At 37.0% G+C, this 17,613-nt stretch overlaps 1 protein-coding gene across 3 annotated transcripts in view; it reads left to right on the forward strand.

Annotated features, from left to right (window-relative positions):
• LOC137405615 (fibronectin type-III domain-containing protein 3a-like) overlaps window positions 1-16,834 on the forward strand; it is a 57,286-nt gene extending 40,452 nt beyond the window's left edge. For all 3 annotated transcript variants that reach the window (XM_068091934.1, XM_068091936.1, XM_068091935.1), the window contains 11 exons: window positions 1,106-1,352; window positions 2,459-2,597; window positions 3,292-3,576; window positions 4,289-4,437; window positions 5,726-5,941; window positions 6,392-6,619; window positions 7,850-7,956; window positions 8,563-8,770; window positions 9,578-9,734; window positions 9,909-10,039; window positions 15,808-16,834. In XM_068091934.1, the coding sequence (XP_067948035.1) occupies window positions 1,106-1,352; window positions 2,459-2,597; window positions 3,292-3,576; window positions 4,289-4,437; window positions 5,726-5,941; window positions 6,392-6,619; window positions 7,850-7,956; window positions 8,563-8,770; window positions 9,578-9,734; window positions 9,909-10,039; window positions 15,808-16,152 (2,212 nt within the window). In that variant the 3' untranslated portion in view covers window positions 16,153-16,834. The remainder of the gene's footprint in view (window positions 1-1,105; window positions 1,353-2,458; window positions 2,598-3,291; window positions 3,577-4,288; window positions 4,438-5,725; window positions 5,942-6,391; window positions 6,620-7,849; window positions 7,957-8,562; window positions 8,771-9,577; window positions 9,735-9,908; window positions 10,040-15,807) is intronic.
• Window positions 16,835-17,613: the final 779 nt, after the last annotated feature.

A 17,613-nucleotide genomic window follows, 5' to 3' on the forward strand; every position in this document is an offset into this window, starting at 1 on the left:
GCGATTTAAAGCAGTCAAGGGAGGGCACTAGCTGCTCCACTCGGTGTGAGCAATTAGAGAGGCACATCTGATTAACACCTGGTACCCTGGCCTTGCATTATAGGTCTCACGATTTCATTCGCTCTGCCAGTTCCTATCAATCACCAACATGATAACAAACAGTTATCGCTCGCTTTCAATACATTTGGTTTAAGCTTGCTTTTCCTTTTCACCAGCTTATGTGACTTTAAATTGGTCATGATCATCAAGGACTTGTTAAGCATCATTAGGCTTGCTAATTTAATAGACTCGACTCTGTCAGCCAACACTAGATGCTGTCTCTCCCTTGATTTTTCTTGCGATGCAGTGAAAATAGTGAGCCCTGAAATATTCCGTGCCCTCGAAACCAAATCATTATTGCAAATAGAAGTGTCTACTAGTTACGGTGCGATGCTTCCAGCAGCAAAGAGCGTCCATCTTAGACCATCGTATCATGCAACTTTTGCAATTCTTTGGGAAAATAGAAGTTGGCATTTGTTTTTTTATTGCGACCAGCGAATTGTATTAGATGATTATCTTTAACATTGTCCAATATAATTAGTTAAAAACACCCAATCTTAACGAATTAATGCTGGACATATTATTTTCATTTCTGAAAGAACTTAAATAAGTTAAAAAATATATAAATGTACCGGTCACCACCTAAAAATATATAAATGCACCGGTACCACCTAAAAATGAGAAAATTATAACGGCTGAAAAATAATAGCTGCTATTACTGAATTAGCTACAGCAAATCATATCAGTCTAGTAAATATGGATTGTTAGCAATAATATAGGTGATGCTGCCAGTGTGACATGTGACCTGCAGCATCCTCAGTTGAAACTCTGATTATACAATCACCTGCTTACACTTGCTTCATGTTTCACAAATTCAAACATTTTCGTAAAGGGTTCTCTCTTTCATGGACATCAATATATGTAAGGCAGCAAAGTAACTTTTAACTGCTATCATAGCATTAGATAAACTCGGCAGTGATACAGTCATGTGTAGCGTGACGTTCTTGAGCTAACATATGACTATACTTCGTGTGAATCAATTTTTACATGCTTTTTTTTTATGCAGTGAGTATAGCAAGGAACTGACTGTGTTCACTAATGGAACAGCGCCGAGTCAACCTGAACCACCCCTTCTGTCCGAGTCTAGTCTCACCACCTTGCTGCTCACTTGGATAAAGAGACCGGTGGACAAAGAGTTTGTGCTTCAGAAGGAGGAGGAAGATACAGGTCATGGTTTCCTTGCAGCTTACTCGGGTCCTGAGGTCAGCTATAAGGTTGACTGCCTGCGAAAAAGTACAGCATACAAATTCCGGGTAAGACTCTTTGGCGGTTCGCTGTCTGACAGTACTTCGGTCTTGACAGTATATTTTCAGTACTGCTAGGTCAGCATTTAGAGTGTAGTCTCTCAGAATTTAGACTGTGGTCTCTTATTTATACAGGAGAGCAGTTGGTGTACAGCTAGAGAATTGCTTTAGAAAGCACTAAGTAATGAGGTTTTGGACAGAGGCAAATCATGTCTGCTTCTGAGGTAGATGTCTGGAAGTTTCTATTATTTTGATAGACTGTTGGGATAGGGAAAAGGACCCACAGATATTGATTTGTGATGTAATCAGTTTTGGTTTGATTTTGAGACTTTGGGCAAGAGTTGGTTGCAAACTCATATTCACCCAGTCGGGAGAGTTGAAATATGTGCGAGTGGAAACTCATATTCATCCAGTCAGGGGTGTTGAAATATGTGCGAGTGGAAAGTACATTTTGGAAAGATTAAAATTTGAAAATAATAATAATAATAAGTGTGTTTTATCTATATGTTTCAAGTTTTAATATAAAACATACAGAAACATAGAAAATGGGTAGTGCAAAAGGCCTCTGCAATAATTCTCCTTGTATGTCACTCACTAAAACTGCCATTTTAGATTTGAAGTTTTCTTATGATAACAATGTTGCTTGCAATATTTTATGTATTACGCAATATTCTTATTCGATTAGCAAGTCTTACAATAATCTACAATAAATCTGTATTTATATGCTTTAGCGTGTTGCTGAGATGCAAGCAAGCACCTTTACCATGCCTGTATTCTTCTCTAGCACAAAACACCTGTTTGTTATTATGTATCTTATGTCCCACATCCTACAGGCAAGCTTAATAAGATTGACTCGCGTCACACGCCTCTGCCTTCCTGCTGCTATGCTGACACCTGCTGACACCTCGTTGCAACACACTCATACACGTGCACACGCCTTACCACTGATGATTGCTGTCTCACGTGCTATCGTCAGTGCACTTTTAACTGCCCGTATTTGTTTAGCTCGCTTTAATGAAATTGCTATGGGCTGATTCACCGTTTCCTTGTGTACCATACAGCGCTTGGAGCAAAGGTGAACCTACATACATACTGTATGTGTCTTTTATTACCAGTTGCAAGCTGTGAATGATGATGGAAAATCAAACTGGAGTCAAGTTGTGAAATACAAGACTCGGGCTGATGTACCTGCAGCTCCCACCCAACTCTCTGCAAAGGGGAAGATTCTTGGCAATTCATTCAGGCTTTTCTGGGGTAAGAGGGTAGCTCAGAGGATTATCATTCCCTTGATACTGGCGAGTGTATGTATCGCATACTCTTGCATACTCACATATACAGGTTCATAGTTTTATGTCAATAAAGTCTGTATTACTTTGTAAACTTTTTGTAACGTATCACGTAGTTTGATTATATGATAATAATATTGATCTATTGATCTGTTGATCGCAGAAGGCAATAGTTATTTGGATTAGCTTACACTGTGAACAATTATTTCTCATGCTAATAATAGTAAATAATTATTACCTTTTTTATCGAAGCTTTAATGTCTTTAGTAATATACTTTCATCAATGAAAGACTTTCATCAATAAAAGACACCAATAGAAATAAAATCTATAAAATGAGACTATAAAGTAAGCAGAACAAACTAAAAGGACATATAAGTCAGCTTATGGTACAGCAGTTTGCTACCTTGACCCCTGTTGCTAGTCTAAGCGGGTTTTGGGTCTCTTCATCTGTCCACCGGTATATTCATTCTTTGCCTTTGACATGAAAAAAATTTTTTCTCGAGTTGCTAAAAATTTATATTTTGCATGACTGACAGGAATTTATTATATAACGATCTATAACATTCAAATATGACCCATAAGTTTATTTACATTTTATCTGTGTTCTGCCTTCTTCCATTTAAAAATTATTCTTCTTTTTTACGCCTTAATTGCATTGCAGAGGCGCCACGAGAAGACGGGGGCTCGGAGGTGCAGTCCTTCTTGGCTCAGTTAGACGAGGGCAAAGGCTATCAGTCAGTCTATGATGGGTTGTCTTGCGAGTGTTCCTGTAGTAATCTCCTTCCCGGGCACAAATATAAGGCTAGAGTGGCTGCTCGCAATAGCATCGGCTTGAGCAGATGGTCTGAAACTACGCAAGTGACGACTAAGGCTATACTACCGGGTCCATGCGTCAAACCTCACCTTTTGGGAAAAGCCAAAGCTCATACCCTGGTGCTTAAGTGGGGTAGGTCATTGCATGTTCCCACTTTAACTGCTCACTTTGGTCGCTACAATCTGTCTGAGTCATCTACCCGACCATTCTTGGATCACTGCTTATAGGTGTCTAGAATATCTAGATTCTAGAATGCTGGGCACCTGCCTGTCATGCCACACTATCTAGTCGTAGATAGTAGATAGTTACTTGCTCGAGTGTCTTTGACAGAGCACTCATTCGTCTTGCCAGGCTAGACTCATCGCAGACATGGCTAATAGTAATGCATTGTACCCGGCTACTGCCTGCTATTTCCTCCCGAACTTTATTGAGCAAAGGGGCGTAATTTCTCCTATTGTAAATGCACCTTTTCAAGTTAATTACTTATTGTTGCGAGACCTGGGACACCTGGCTTGAATTAGCTCATAATTTTTTGTGAGCTTCTGTTGTGGAGAGTATTCAGTCTTGCACTCGGTTAATAAGCTCACCGTTGCAAACCGCTTCAAGCACTCAACCCATTTTCATCCTCACCAAAAGCAGATAAATTATCAACATTTTTGCAATGGATTTCTTGCTGCTCTTTATGCATTCGCCTCTTGCGTAAGCTTTGACACTTGAGGTTATGTAATCTTAGCTAGGCTTATCATTCACCAGCATTCACCCTGTGATAACGCACGCTGTAAGTGGCTTGAGATGCCTGCCTGTTTGTTGTACGACAGCTAAAACTGGTGCTTGTCTGCTGTAGCCTCTCCAGAGCACACAGGTGGTTCCAGCATCCGGCACTACGTTGTGCAATTGGTTATGATGGACAACACTACTAGGGAGGTGTACAGGGGTCATGCCACAGAGTGTACAGTTGCTGGTCTTTCCCCTGGAAGGATTTACTTACTCCAGGTCCTTTATGCTATGATACTATAACCTTTCTGCTACATTTGCATCTAGATGCGTGGTTCTTTACCATACATTCATTTCTTCATGCATTTACATTTTACTTGATGGCTAATGCTTAGTCATCAACTTATAATTAAACAAACAGATTTAATGATAGTTAAACCCTTCTCATTTTATTAGTCTATAACATATCACTTCAGTACTTATAACATGTCTATAACATATCACTTGGGTACCTAAAACATGTCTAAAACGTAGCACTTGGTTACCTATAACATTTCTATAATGTATCATTTGGGTACCTATAACATATCTATAACATATCACTCGGGCACCTATAACATGTCTATAACATATCAAGTGGGTACCTATAACATGTTTATAACATATCAATTGGTACCGATAACATGTTTATAACATATCAATTGGTTACCTCTAACATGTTTATAACATATATATTGGTTACCTATAACATGTTTATAACATATCAATTGAGTACTTATAACATGTTTATAACATATCAATTGGGTACCTATAACATGTTTATAACATATAAATTGGTTACCTATAACATGTTTATAACATATCAATCGGGTACCTATAACATGTTTATAACATATCAATTGGGTACCTATAACATGTTTATAACATATCAATTGGTTACCTATAACATGTTTATAACATATCAATTGGTTACCTATAACATGTTTATAACATATCAATGGGGGTACCTATAACATGTTTATAACATATCAATGAGGTACCACATACGTAACTAGTCTACTGTGATTTAATGTCATGCTCGGTGTCTATCTCCATGACTTACTGTTTTGCTGGTAAGTTACAGAGATAGACAGCTGTTTGTTTTGCTTTGTTGGTAGTGAATTAGTTTGTAGCAATGATTTAGTTCTACCCTGATTTCCAAACTCAATTAACAAAACAGAGATATGCTGACAACAGATAGGCGTAACTCAAACTTTTAATTCACGAATAACTATAGAAAGTGTTTGTCATTTCATCTTGTCGTTGATATAAGTGGAGTATACTTGTTATATTTGTGGTTCCAGTTCATTCGAGCATTAGTTTAGGTATTTTGGTAGTGTCTGCCTTTTGTATCCAGCAATCGAATAAAAATGGCCTAGAAATCCATGCTTGAGGTTCGAGCTGTTAGTGTCAACTGCAGCAGTCTTTGGTTTTGCAGATACTCATGCTATACTCTATGATCCTGCTTCAGTCTACCTACTTACCTATTATATCACATGACTTGCAACCTCATGCTGATTTACTGCAGGTGCGAGCAGCGAATGAAGTCGGTGAAGGCGACTGGAGTGAACCTCTGGAAGTGATATCTGGTGCAGGCAGTCCAGAACCACCCATGGCGCCAGTCTGTCATCCAAAGTCAGCGCACAGCATACTCATATCTTGGAAAACCCCCTGCAATAATGGTGCTGAGATCTCAGAATACAGGCTCGAGTGTATGCAGCCTCATGTCCAGGATTATACATGTGTATGTATCTGATTGACTTCAGACTTGTTGGTCTGGTAGATGGTATCTTCTATTTGTACAGTTGTACACTTCGACATGCGTATGTATACTTGTTTTCTTTCGTATCTGAAAACTACTAACCTGTTAAATTGGCTGTCCTTTTATGCTCGCTTGCCTCTGGTGTATGTATGTTAGTTTGCCATCTGTACGCTAGTCTGCTCTGATATCCGTATGTTAGTCTGCTGTGGTATCTGTAAGATAGTTTTATTTGTTATCCGTATGCTAACTTGTTATGGTATCTGTATTCTATCTGCTCTGCTATATGTATGCTAGTCTGATTTGGTATCTGTAGGCTAGTTTTCTCTTGTATCTGTATTTTTGTCTGTAACATGAGTAACACACAGTACAAATATACACACTTCTTGTTACTGTTGTTAGAGATATTCACATCTCTTTTGGCATATGATGCAGGTATTCACTGGCAGAGTTTTGGATCACGAGGTCAAATCCCTCCTTCCCAATACAGAGTATAAGTTTAGAGTTCAGGCTATCAATTCTTCGGGAGCCTCTCCTTACTCGGAATCATCATCAGCAATTACTTTACCTTCTAGTCCGGCAGCGGTGCATCACATCAGGATCACAACGGCAGCAACTAGCATCGCTGTTTCCTGGGATGAGCCAAACAACAATGGTAGCGAGGTAAGTTTGTCAGTGCCAAGAGTCAATTGCCTTTGTGGTTCTAAACTGGTGTTAAGTGTATTGTCTTTCCTTCAGGAGTGCATAACTCTTCATACCGCAACTAACAACCATATTTTTTACTGCTTTGACCAATTCTTGTGTCGAAATGATATAAAAACCAATAAAACATTTTAACTGATGTTTGAGTCAGCTAAACTTTGAAAAGTTGCTGCCAATCTTATAATCATCCTTATAATCATCCTAATCTTATAATCATCCTAATCTTATAATCTCTTTCTGGAAATGAGTCTTAAGAACAGAATTTAGGGCTAGTTGATGAGCTTTAATCCAGTAAGTTTCATTTTAACAGATCTCCTATTAGATGTTTTGAGTTTCGTTAATAAAGTTTGTATGTTTATCCTCTCTCACCAGTAAAAGTAATTTATTTACCTTGAATGTGTTCACACCCTGAGCTGTAACTTCTGATGTCTGAAGCTTCGGGTGAGAGAAACAGCAAAAGTAACTGAAAGGCTTTAGTAGAGCTCAACTTGGTTCAGTCAGGAGCAACCAGAGCTGGCTGTTGATTGGACAAATTATTATTAGCGAATCCAACAGCTACTTTTTTTTCTCACTTAATGTTGATTCAATCATATTAAAAACTTGACTAATGGGATCTTGCGGAGGTGAGGCTAACTTGTGTGGCCACCCAAATTATTGTTGTTATAGCTAGGCTACTGTAGGCCTATATCAATTTGGCTAATTCAATTTTTCAAGTTTGCATCGCTGAGGTATTTGAGCCCGTTCTGTGTACTGCATATCAGTATGAGTATTATTGTGTCATGTCAAAGGTTGCTACTGCTAGATTTTAAATTTTTATCAATGCGTTTCAATATTACAACAAATAATATGTGCCGGATTTTCTATATTCAACTTTTCTAGCTATATTAAGATGGCTGTTGTATAAAGTATGTGTTGTAAACAACGAAGGGTGGACAAAAGGAGGCAAATATGTTTTAAACAAACATAAAATTATATTTCAAATAAGGTTATATTTCAAATATAGTTTTAAATGATCATCTGACACAATAATTAAATGTAGCTTGTCCAAGCAGGACTAGCTCAAGTGCAAGACATCCTGCTTGGTGTAACGTATTGCCCCCACTAGTCATTCGATGGGCAGTTAACCTCCTAATGAAACACACAAAATCATTTGAAATGGCTCTAACTTGAACACGTATCGTATCACTTCAGATCCTACATTACAACGTGGATTATGGAAAGAATCAGACGCTCACTGTAACAGATGTCATGGAGAGGGCCTGTGTGATAACTGGTCTTGAGTCTGACACCGTCTACAGGTACTTGTTTAACAGAGAACTCGTTTTTGCTTGAGTTTATATTGGCTAGCCATAAACGGTGTCGCCAATTGGCTAGCCATAAACGGTTTCGCCAATTGGCTAGCCATAAACGGTTTCGCCAATTGGCTAACCATAAACGATTTTGCCAATTGGCCAAGAGATTCTCTGTAACATCTCAGTGGTATCAGTGCACATCAAAACGTGCAATCGAAGTGTACAATGTCTTTCATGAGAGTTGTCATCTCATGTTTATCAGTAGGCAGGCAATTTTGCATTATTAGCAAAACTAGTTTTTAACTAATAATTTCTAAGGTTTGTTTAATTTTCTTAGAAAGCTTTGAGAAGATTTACGAGCTTGTTAGCTGTAGTAGTGTGGTCCGTGTATTCATGACATATGGTTACATAGTAAGGCTTGACTGTTACCTAGGAGTACAGGAGTAATCATGCGTGTCTATCTGCCTTTAAATATGTGTCATTATTCATTCTTTTTACTAGCCAGATAGCTGGCTGGATACGCATTACTGTTATGGCTGCTACCTGTCAATTCATCAACTACATTCATGGTTGAACTATTTCGTAACTCCCAAGGCGATGTTTTTGTTGCAGGATAAGAGTGCAAGCGGTGAACGCCGTTGGAGCTGGAGTATTCAGTTCTCAGGTGAAGACAACTACTCTAACACTCCCACCAGCCCCACCTCACCTCGAGTGCACAGGCTCAACTTGGAACTCGATCAAGTTGAAATGGACAGAGGTGGACAAGTGTGACCAGTACACGGTGCTCATGTACCGCAACCAGTCAGCTTCTCCTACACTTGTGAGTTTAGCTGTCATCTGAGTGGAACGTAGAAGAGTTTAGACAATCGTGTAAACTTCGTTTTATATAAAGCCTCACTTCTGGTGGTGGCGTGCATTAAAAAAATTTACATACACTTGTATTTTGTATTGAGCTGGATTTCTTTTTACACTTTTTGAAGCTTAAAACCACTGCTGAAAAGAAAAATATTGAATGGAGGACTTCTATATCAGTCTAAACTAGCAAAGAAATCTGAATTCTATTAATAATTGAAATATTAATTATTATTCAACTAACGGATTTTACCAATTATTTAGTATACCATTTTGGAGTTTGAACATTTAGGCAAGAAAAGCTACCAATATATGGGAGTTGCCAACAAAGTAAAGAATGGAGAAGTGGAATTGTTATGATTAAGTTACCCTAGCTACTTTTTGAAGTGGGTTTTTGGATTCAGTTCTTGCGTGAAAGTATGTGTCTCAGTAATATGTTATCAATTGGAGGCGTGGCATTTCTGTTGCCACGGCTAACTAGCTATGACATCATTGTCTAAACTCCATAATCGTAAACTCGGGCTGCCATTGTCTTTTACACCCACTGCATGCGCCATTTCTCTATTTCTGTTAATATTTACCCCCTTTATAACCCCTAGCATCTTTTCCTCTTTATTTTCAGTCTTCCTTTGCTAAATATTTGTATAATTTTTTTTAATTATACCGCTATACTGTCATTTTTTTGTAATATAACCTATTTATTAAACTGAGATGTAGTTATATGGATCTTTTAGTGGTGGTTTAGTTTTAATGGAAAGTTGTCTTCTACCGACAGGTCTACCAGGGCGCTCTACAACAGTACCGTGTGGCTAGACTTCATGAGCATACGGACTATCAGTTCACCATATCAGCTGAAAATAGTGCAGGTGAGGGGCCCGAGTCAGAGCCCCTTACTGTCCGTACTTGTCGCGCGCCGCCACACTCTTTAAAAGGTATCTTCTAGTAAATTTACAAGTATCTACAAATAAATCACCTGCTAGCCATTACATTGCATCGTTTAATGTTCAGTAGCTCATCTTGGTTTAGTTATATTTGGTGTTCTCCGTGCTTGTTATGGGACAAAGAGAAGAATTTACCTTATGGTAATTCCTTTGTTGGTGTTCTAGCGCCAGGTGTAGAAAAAGTAGCGGAGAAGGAATGTGAGGTGAGCTGGCAGGCGGCGAAACCTTTTGCCGGGGACAGCATAGAGTACCGACTTCAGCTGTCTCAGCAAGGTGGCTCAGGGGACTACAAACAGGTGAGCGTTGGATTAGGTCTTTACTGCATTGACCTCCTCTCTGAATCTTCTGTGTGTTTATTAGAAAGCCTCGTTATCACTCTGGTTGTTATCACTCTGGTTGCTAGGTCAGTTTTTAGTCAACATGGCAAATGAGTTTTTTTCTGTATGTGAGTTCAGCCAATGTCTATGACAATAATTGCATCAATTTTCTTAAAGCACATAAATTATATAATTTTTTTATTATATACATGTAGTTCAATACATCAGAGTCTATGAAAAACAGGGTGTCAGCTACTATGAAAAACAGGGTGTCAAAAGTATGTCCTTGCAATAAAAAACACTTGGTTGGGGTTCCCACAATGTGATGTCATAATTATCATTTAGCCTTAAATCGTCGATCCCTTTCGCTGCTATTGAGGCTGCGCTTTTTTGTGACAATCGGGGCTCTTAAACCCAGAGAGCGCTAATAATAAATTAGGATTCTAGATAATCAACAATGCCCACAATGCCCGGGGATCATGCTAACGCCCGACCAATACAAACACATATTCTGGGTTAATTAATTATGCTTCAATAATCGTACTGTCGTTGATAAGGGTAATGAAATCACATCGATTAAATTGTGACCTGCAGTTGTGTGGCCCTAGGACTATATGTTAATCGCACTTTCCCGAGATTGTGACTCGAAAATAGAATAGACTCGAAAATTGTGACGTCACAATTTTCGAGTCTATTCTATTGAACATTTTTGCGGTAGAGCTCTGGGGAAATCCTATAAACACCAACCAATGTCTGTCTCACCATGTCAAACAATGGCTCATTCGAAAGCCAAGCCTCTCATGTATTGAAATAATTGACAAAAAAAATAATGTAATTTATGTGCTTTAAAAATGGATCTATTTTATTAATATATTTAATGGTGTTTTAATGCACGCATTGATAATTTTGTTAAAGTGACAGCTGTAGCTGCCATGTCTGAGGTCAAGGTTGATGGCATACATTCTATACTTGATCTTTTAATATTCTAGTTTTGTCACTTTCTTATGACATTCTGAAATGTCTTCTTGATCTTTACAACTTTTCTGTCTCATTCATTACTTTACGATGCTACTAGTATGTCTCATTCATTACTTTACGATGCTACTAATATGTCTCATTTATTACTTTACGATGCTACTAGTATGTCTCATTCATTACTTTACGATGCTACTAGTGTGTCTCATTCATTACTTTACGATGCTACTAGTATGTCTTATTCATTACTTTACGATGCTACTAGTATGTCTCATTCATTACTTTACGATGCTACTAGTATGTCTCATTCATTACTTTACGATGCTACTAGTATGTCTCATTCATTACTTTACGGTGCTACTAGTATGTCTTATTCATTACTTTACGATGCTACTAGTATGTCCTATTCATTATTTTACGATGCTACTAGTATGTCTCATTCATTACTTTACGGTGCTACTAGTATGTCTTATTCATTACTTTACGATGCTACTAGTATGTCCTATTCATTATTTTACGATGCTACTAGTATGTCTCATTCATTACTTCACGATGCTACTAGTATGTCTTATTCATTCCTTTACGATGCTACTAGTATGTCTCATTCATTACTTCACGATGCTACTAGTATGTCTCATTCATTACTTTACGATGCTACTAGTATGTCTTATTCATTACTTTACGATGCTACTAGTATGTCTCATTCATTACTTTATGATGCTACTAGTATGTCTTATTCATTACTTTACGATGCTACTAGTATGTCTTATTCATTACTTTACGATGCTACTAGTATGTCTCATTCATTACTTTACGATGCTACTAGTATGTCTCATTCATTACTTTACGATGCTACTAGTATGTCTCATTCATTACTTTACGATGCTACTAGTATATCTCATTCATTACTTTACGATGCTACTAGTATGTCTTATTCATTACTTTACGATACCACTAGTATGTCTCATTCAATACTTTACGATGCTACAAGTATGTCTCATTCATTACTTTACGATGCTACTAGTATGTCTCATTCATTACTTTACGATGCTACTAGTATGTCTTATTCATTACTTTAGGATGCTACTAGTATGTCTTATTCATTACTTTACGATGCTACTAGTATGTCTCATTCATTACTTTACGATGCTACTAGTATGTCTTATTCATTACTTTAGGATGCTACTAGTATGTCTTATTCATTACTTTACAATGCTACTAGTATTTCTCATTCATTACTTTACGATGCTACTAGTATTTTTTGGCACAATCGAGTTGCTCTTTCTGAGCAATATTTTCTGGACAGGATCGATCTGCCAAATGCATCACAACAATTGCATCAGTCGAATTATATTGATCTTTGCTGATGTGATCTGTTCATTGCTGTATGTTTACTGATCTTCTAACGTATTGAGCTTTTATTGGTCAAGTTATTGGTCATTTTATAGAAATGTAAACAAAGTTGGGAGTCCAGCCTTTCTCATATTTCATCATAGTTGTATTCTTATCTTACTGACTGTGTACCTTTGCTGAGTATATCTGATATACCCTTCATACCCTGATTGATCGGGTCTCTACTCATTTCTGTTTGTATCTAAGGAGCTCAGTTTCTATATTCAGTAGATTTTGCACTTTTCTTTAGTCTTTCTCAAGTCAGCTGGAAAGCAGACAGTATTAGATAATGGAGTAACAGTGTCTATCTTTTAGCCTCCAAGTGCTTTTTGAGGCTTCCATATTCATAATTTATAGTCCTTAAACTAAATATTTAAGGGCCAGAGGTCATAATTTCAATAGATTTATTTCATTTTGCTTGCCGTAAAAATAGCAAATGAAATTCCTTTGATTGGGCAAAAATATGTAAACCTAATTATTTTCAAGTAATCGATAGATTTTGTGAAAAGTAACAGAAAGTACAAGCATTTGTTCAAATTAAATTCTAGTGCTAGCTTTTTAATGTGCAACATAGTCTCTATTGGCTAACAGTTAATTTATATACTTAAATCATATTGTTTATTGTTTGTCTGTCCTGTTATAATGATAAAGTTTTAGCAACGAAAAATCACCTTTGTACTGGATTTCAACTCGCGACTTTGAAATCACAAGTCTACTAACAAGCGCGCGGAACCACAAGGCTAATTCGTTCTCATCACTCCCGTAGCTCTTACCATCTACTGTATATTCCTTTTGCTATTGTACACGTTAAATGAGCACTTTCTATTATTGATTAATATTATCATTTGTTTGCTATTTTTTTGAAATTTTTTTAAAAGCCTTTTCTTTGTCATCACCTCCTTTTTTAATTTGTAGTTTTTAAAGGTGCCGTTACAATTTCAAATGCACTGTTTCAATTTCAAATGTGCCGTTACACTCATCTTTCCGATTTCGTTAAATCTGTAAAAGCTAAATACTTTTCACTTAGACAGTTGTATTATCTAGAGTAAGAATTGCCTCTATGTTCTCTCTCTGTTTGGTCACACAAAGAAAGTCCGATATCGTCCATCAAAACTTTTTTATACACACTTCCGTGTACTCATTGTTTATTTTTTCTCTGAATTTAATTAAACTGCACAAAAACCGTTTTCTCGTGATACGAAGTTTAAAAGTTAGAATAGTAACTGTTGTTATATGTTAAATACAAAGGAAGTTTTCTGCGCAGACCTTTTATTACCTGGGCAATGCCGGGTATTCATCTAGTCTTTGATAAATAACAGTGCAGAAGCACACTCAATTACACTCGCTTCATATGAATGTTCCTTTAGGATTAAAGTTTAATATTCACGTTTCAATCTGTGATGCGGTCAAAGAAAGGGAAGTAAAATGTTCGTCATTCACATAAAAGTGTATGCACCATAGTTACACATAACAGTGTGTGTACCATAGTTACACATAACAGTGTATGTACCATAGTTACACATAACAGTGTATGTACTATAGTTACACATAACAGTGTATGTACTATAGTTACACATAACAGTGTATGTACTATAGTTACGCATAACAGTGTATGTACTATAGTTACACATAACAGTGTATGTAACATAGTTACACATAACAGTGTATGTACCATAGTTACACATACCAGTGTATGTACCATAGTTACGCATAACATTGTATGTACCATAGTTACACATAACAGTGTATGTACCATAGTTACACATGACAGTGTATGTACCATAGTTACACATAACAGTGTATGTACCATAGTAACACAACAGTGTATGTACCATGATAGTTACACATAACAGTGTATGTACCATAGTTACACATAACAGTGTATGTACCATAGTTACACATAACAGTGTATGTACTATAGTTACACATAACAGTGTATGTACTATAGTTACGCATAACAGTGTATGTACTATAGTTACACATAACAGTGTATGTAACATAGTTACACATAACAGTGTATGTACCATAGTTACACATACCAGTGTATGTACCATAGTTACGCATAACATTGTATGTACCATAGTTACACATAACAGTGTATGTAACAAAGTTACACATAACAGTGTATGTACCACAGTTACACATAACAGTGTATGTACCATAGTAACACAACAGTGTATGTACCATGATAGTTACACATAACAGTGTATGTACCATAGTTACACATAACAGTGTATGTACCATAGTTACACATAACAGTATATGTACCATAGTTACACATAACAGTGTATGTACCATAGTTACACATAACAGTGTATGTACCATAGTTACACATAACAGTGTACGTACAATAGTTACATATAACAGTGTATGTACTATAGTTACACGTGATGGAATATTTTAATTTTCTATGTTTGCTTTATAAAAAATGTGAGAGTTTCTGAATGTATATTTATAACACTTTGATAATATTTATAATGGTAGATGAATTAAGGTGGCATCATCAGCAGGTTATAAACATCTTGAAAGGAAGTTAACATTATTAGTTGGCAGAGTTTCAAGGAAAAAAAAGCAGCTCAAATTATATCAAATTGTTATGTTTTCTTTTTGCTGATTTGGGTGACAGAAAAAGATGTGAAATTTGAAATCTCACCAAAAAATAATTCTTTTTTTGTGAGATTTCATTGACGTAATGACGGATTGCTGTGGCCACTCGTAGACATGGTTTATAGATGTCCATTGTTTACTCTACTGTAGCTATAGCCTTAGGGTTAGAGGTAGGATAAGGGAGAATTCTCAGAACTGATCTGTAGCAGCTAAAATAGTAGTTTTAAGGCTATGTAAGGCACCATGTACAGTCGCTGTGCTAGATGGTGAGTGTATTAATCAATCTGTGATGTTTTCCTCACCAATGATGCTAATGTATGACTACTAAAATTTGTCTATTCATCTAGGAATGTGTAGATATTTTTAGCTTGCGCAATCCCTCTCTCTTCATCTGTATACTGCTGTACAAACCACGCCACTTGGTCCACACAAAATCCTTACTATAATAAGACCTGTGTTCGTCCATCCTCGGCCAGTAGAAATTGTATCACACACTGTAGGAATCGAACTGATATATTCATATTCCAAGCTAGGCACACTACCAACTGTCCCACTGGACCATCTTGCAGCACCATGGAATAATTGTGTGCATAGTGATTACACATGATGATCTCTCACGGCACACATGACTGACACCGTACTAGTCTTTACTATAATAAGAGCAGTGTGTATGTCCAAAGCCACGCTTAGAAGTTTGGATAAAATATTGCTATGTACAAGATTCAAACTTTTGACATATGGTTGGTAGTAAAATCCATTGTTCTGCTTAACAGGTGGTGCAAACGAGGCTTACCCAGCATCAGCTGACTGGATTGACTCCCGGTGCTACCTACACAGTTAGAGTCTGTGCCGTTCGAATATGTTCTGATGACAGTGACGCCATCATTGGTGCATACAGTCCTGGCACGTCATTCAGAATGCAGAAAGCCACTCCTATAGTTACACCGGTCAGATCAGCGGAGACCCCGTCTCGTCAATCAGTATTCAAGTCAATGATAGAGCGAACTTTGAACAGGTTGAAACCTGGGGAGGAAAAGCAATTACCGATTGTTTTGTTATTCCTTCTCTTCGTCTGCAGCTTGTTTATGGCTCTCGTTCTTCACTACTACATCGGATAAACTCATCTTGCGCACTTGTGTTATACTCAGTCTATTCTCCACTAAAAGGGTTCGGTTAGTGTATATTAGTGGGGATCATCTGAAGCCATATCTACCATTTTATCTATTTATTTTATTCATTCCATTAATTAGACTACTCATAGATGGGAGTATCGAAAGTTAATGAGTGTTGCCTATTTATATGAAAGCTTTCAAGGAAGGCAGCAGCTTGTTAAGATGACTTTAAGATGACCTTGTGTTAGTGTGCCAGTCAGTCTATTGGTGATTTATTTTCATTCTTTTCTCTGGCTCTGTATCTCATTTTTCTTTTCTACCATTTTTATTTACTCGATTATTTAATTTATTATTATTAGTAGTATCTGTTATAATTGGCTGACGCAGAATCAAGTAGTCATTCTGTTACTTTATTTTATTTGTTCACATGTGCCAGTCTGTGGGAAGTGGTCATGTGAAATAGTATATAGTTGTTTATGTTGTGATGGCTTTGTTACCGTTGACAACCGAAACATGAGCGTCAAAGCATTTCATGATGCTTAGTTATTCACCCGGAGATTTAACCTACAAACCATCCATTAGTCAGAAAGTTGGTTTCTTTTCTGTCTCTCACTCACGGTATTATCTTATACACTGCCTGCAAGGTGCTATCTTCTATCGTATAATAAATAGTATTCATGTCTTGTCATTTCTATGTTTGGAGTTGTATTCTCTTTACTGTGCTCTTGCTCTTTTGTCATAATTTTGCTTTCATCTTCAAGAGTTATACACTCTATGTTCTGCTCCTGCACTATTTCGGAGTTGTCTGCTACATGTTTGTAACCATGAATACTGTTGGCTGTTGTATCTTCATTATGCAATGCTCAGTTTATCCTAATTTATTTTTAGTACAAATAATAGGGCAGTGGCTGTGATTGGCTCTGATCAAGGATTAATTAATGCAAAGTGTCTCTTTGAAAATGCGTTACTAAATAGGGGATTGAACATAGTTGATAAAGAGGTCAAAGCCTGGCTTATTCCACTCGCTTGGTTAAGGAATTAGCTGGTTAAAGTAGTGAGTAGACAACTGGCACTGGGAGAGCATACATTGCTTCTCTTTCTCGTGAGACATTTCATTCGTAATGCAGAGTATTACAAGTCTCCCAACTGGTAAGTAAATGTAAAATTGGATTCAGAGATTATTTGTCTAAATTCTATACGTATAAACGTATAATTTATAGTGAAATTTGCTAAAACAAATAGGGTTGTAATGTAATGCCCAATTTTCTGCCCTTAGCACAAGCTAACATTGATCACAAGTATGTCCACCATGGCACAGATGCAACGAAGAACAAAATATATCTGGGAATCAATAGTGACATTTGTGAGTTTTTCATTTGTCTGTAATCCTAAATAAACTAGGTAGCTGTTAAGTATTGCGTAGTATAAAGTTACTCATTGTACCTGCTACAGTCGATTAGTCTCACA

This window comes from Watersipora subatra, chromosome 10, assembly GCF_963576615.1.
Source record: "Watersipora subatra chromosome 10, tzWatSuba1.1, whole genome shotgun sequence".
Classification (NCBI taxonomy): Eukaryota; Metazoa; Bryozoa; class Gymnolaemata; order Cheilostomatida; family Watersiporidae; genus Watersipora; species Watersipora subatra.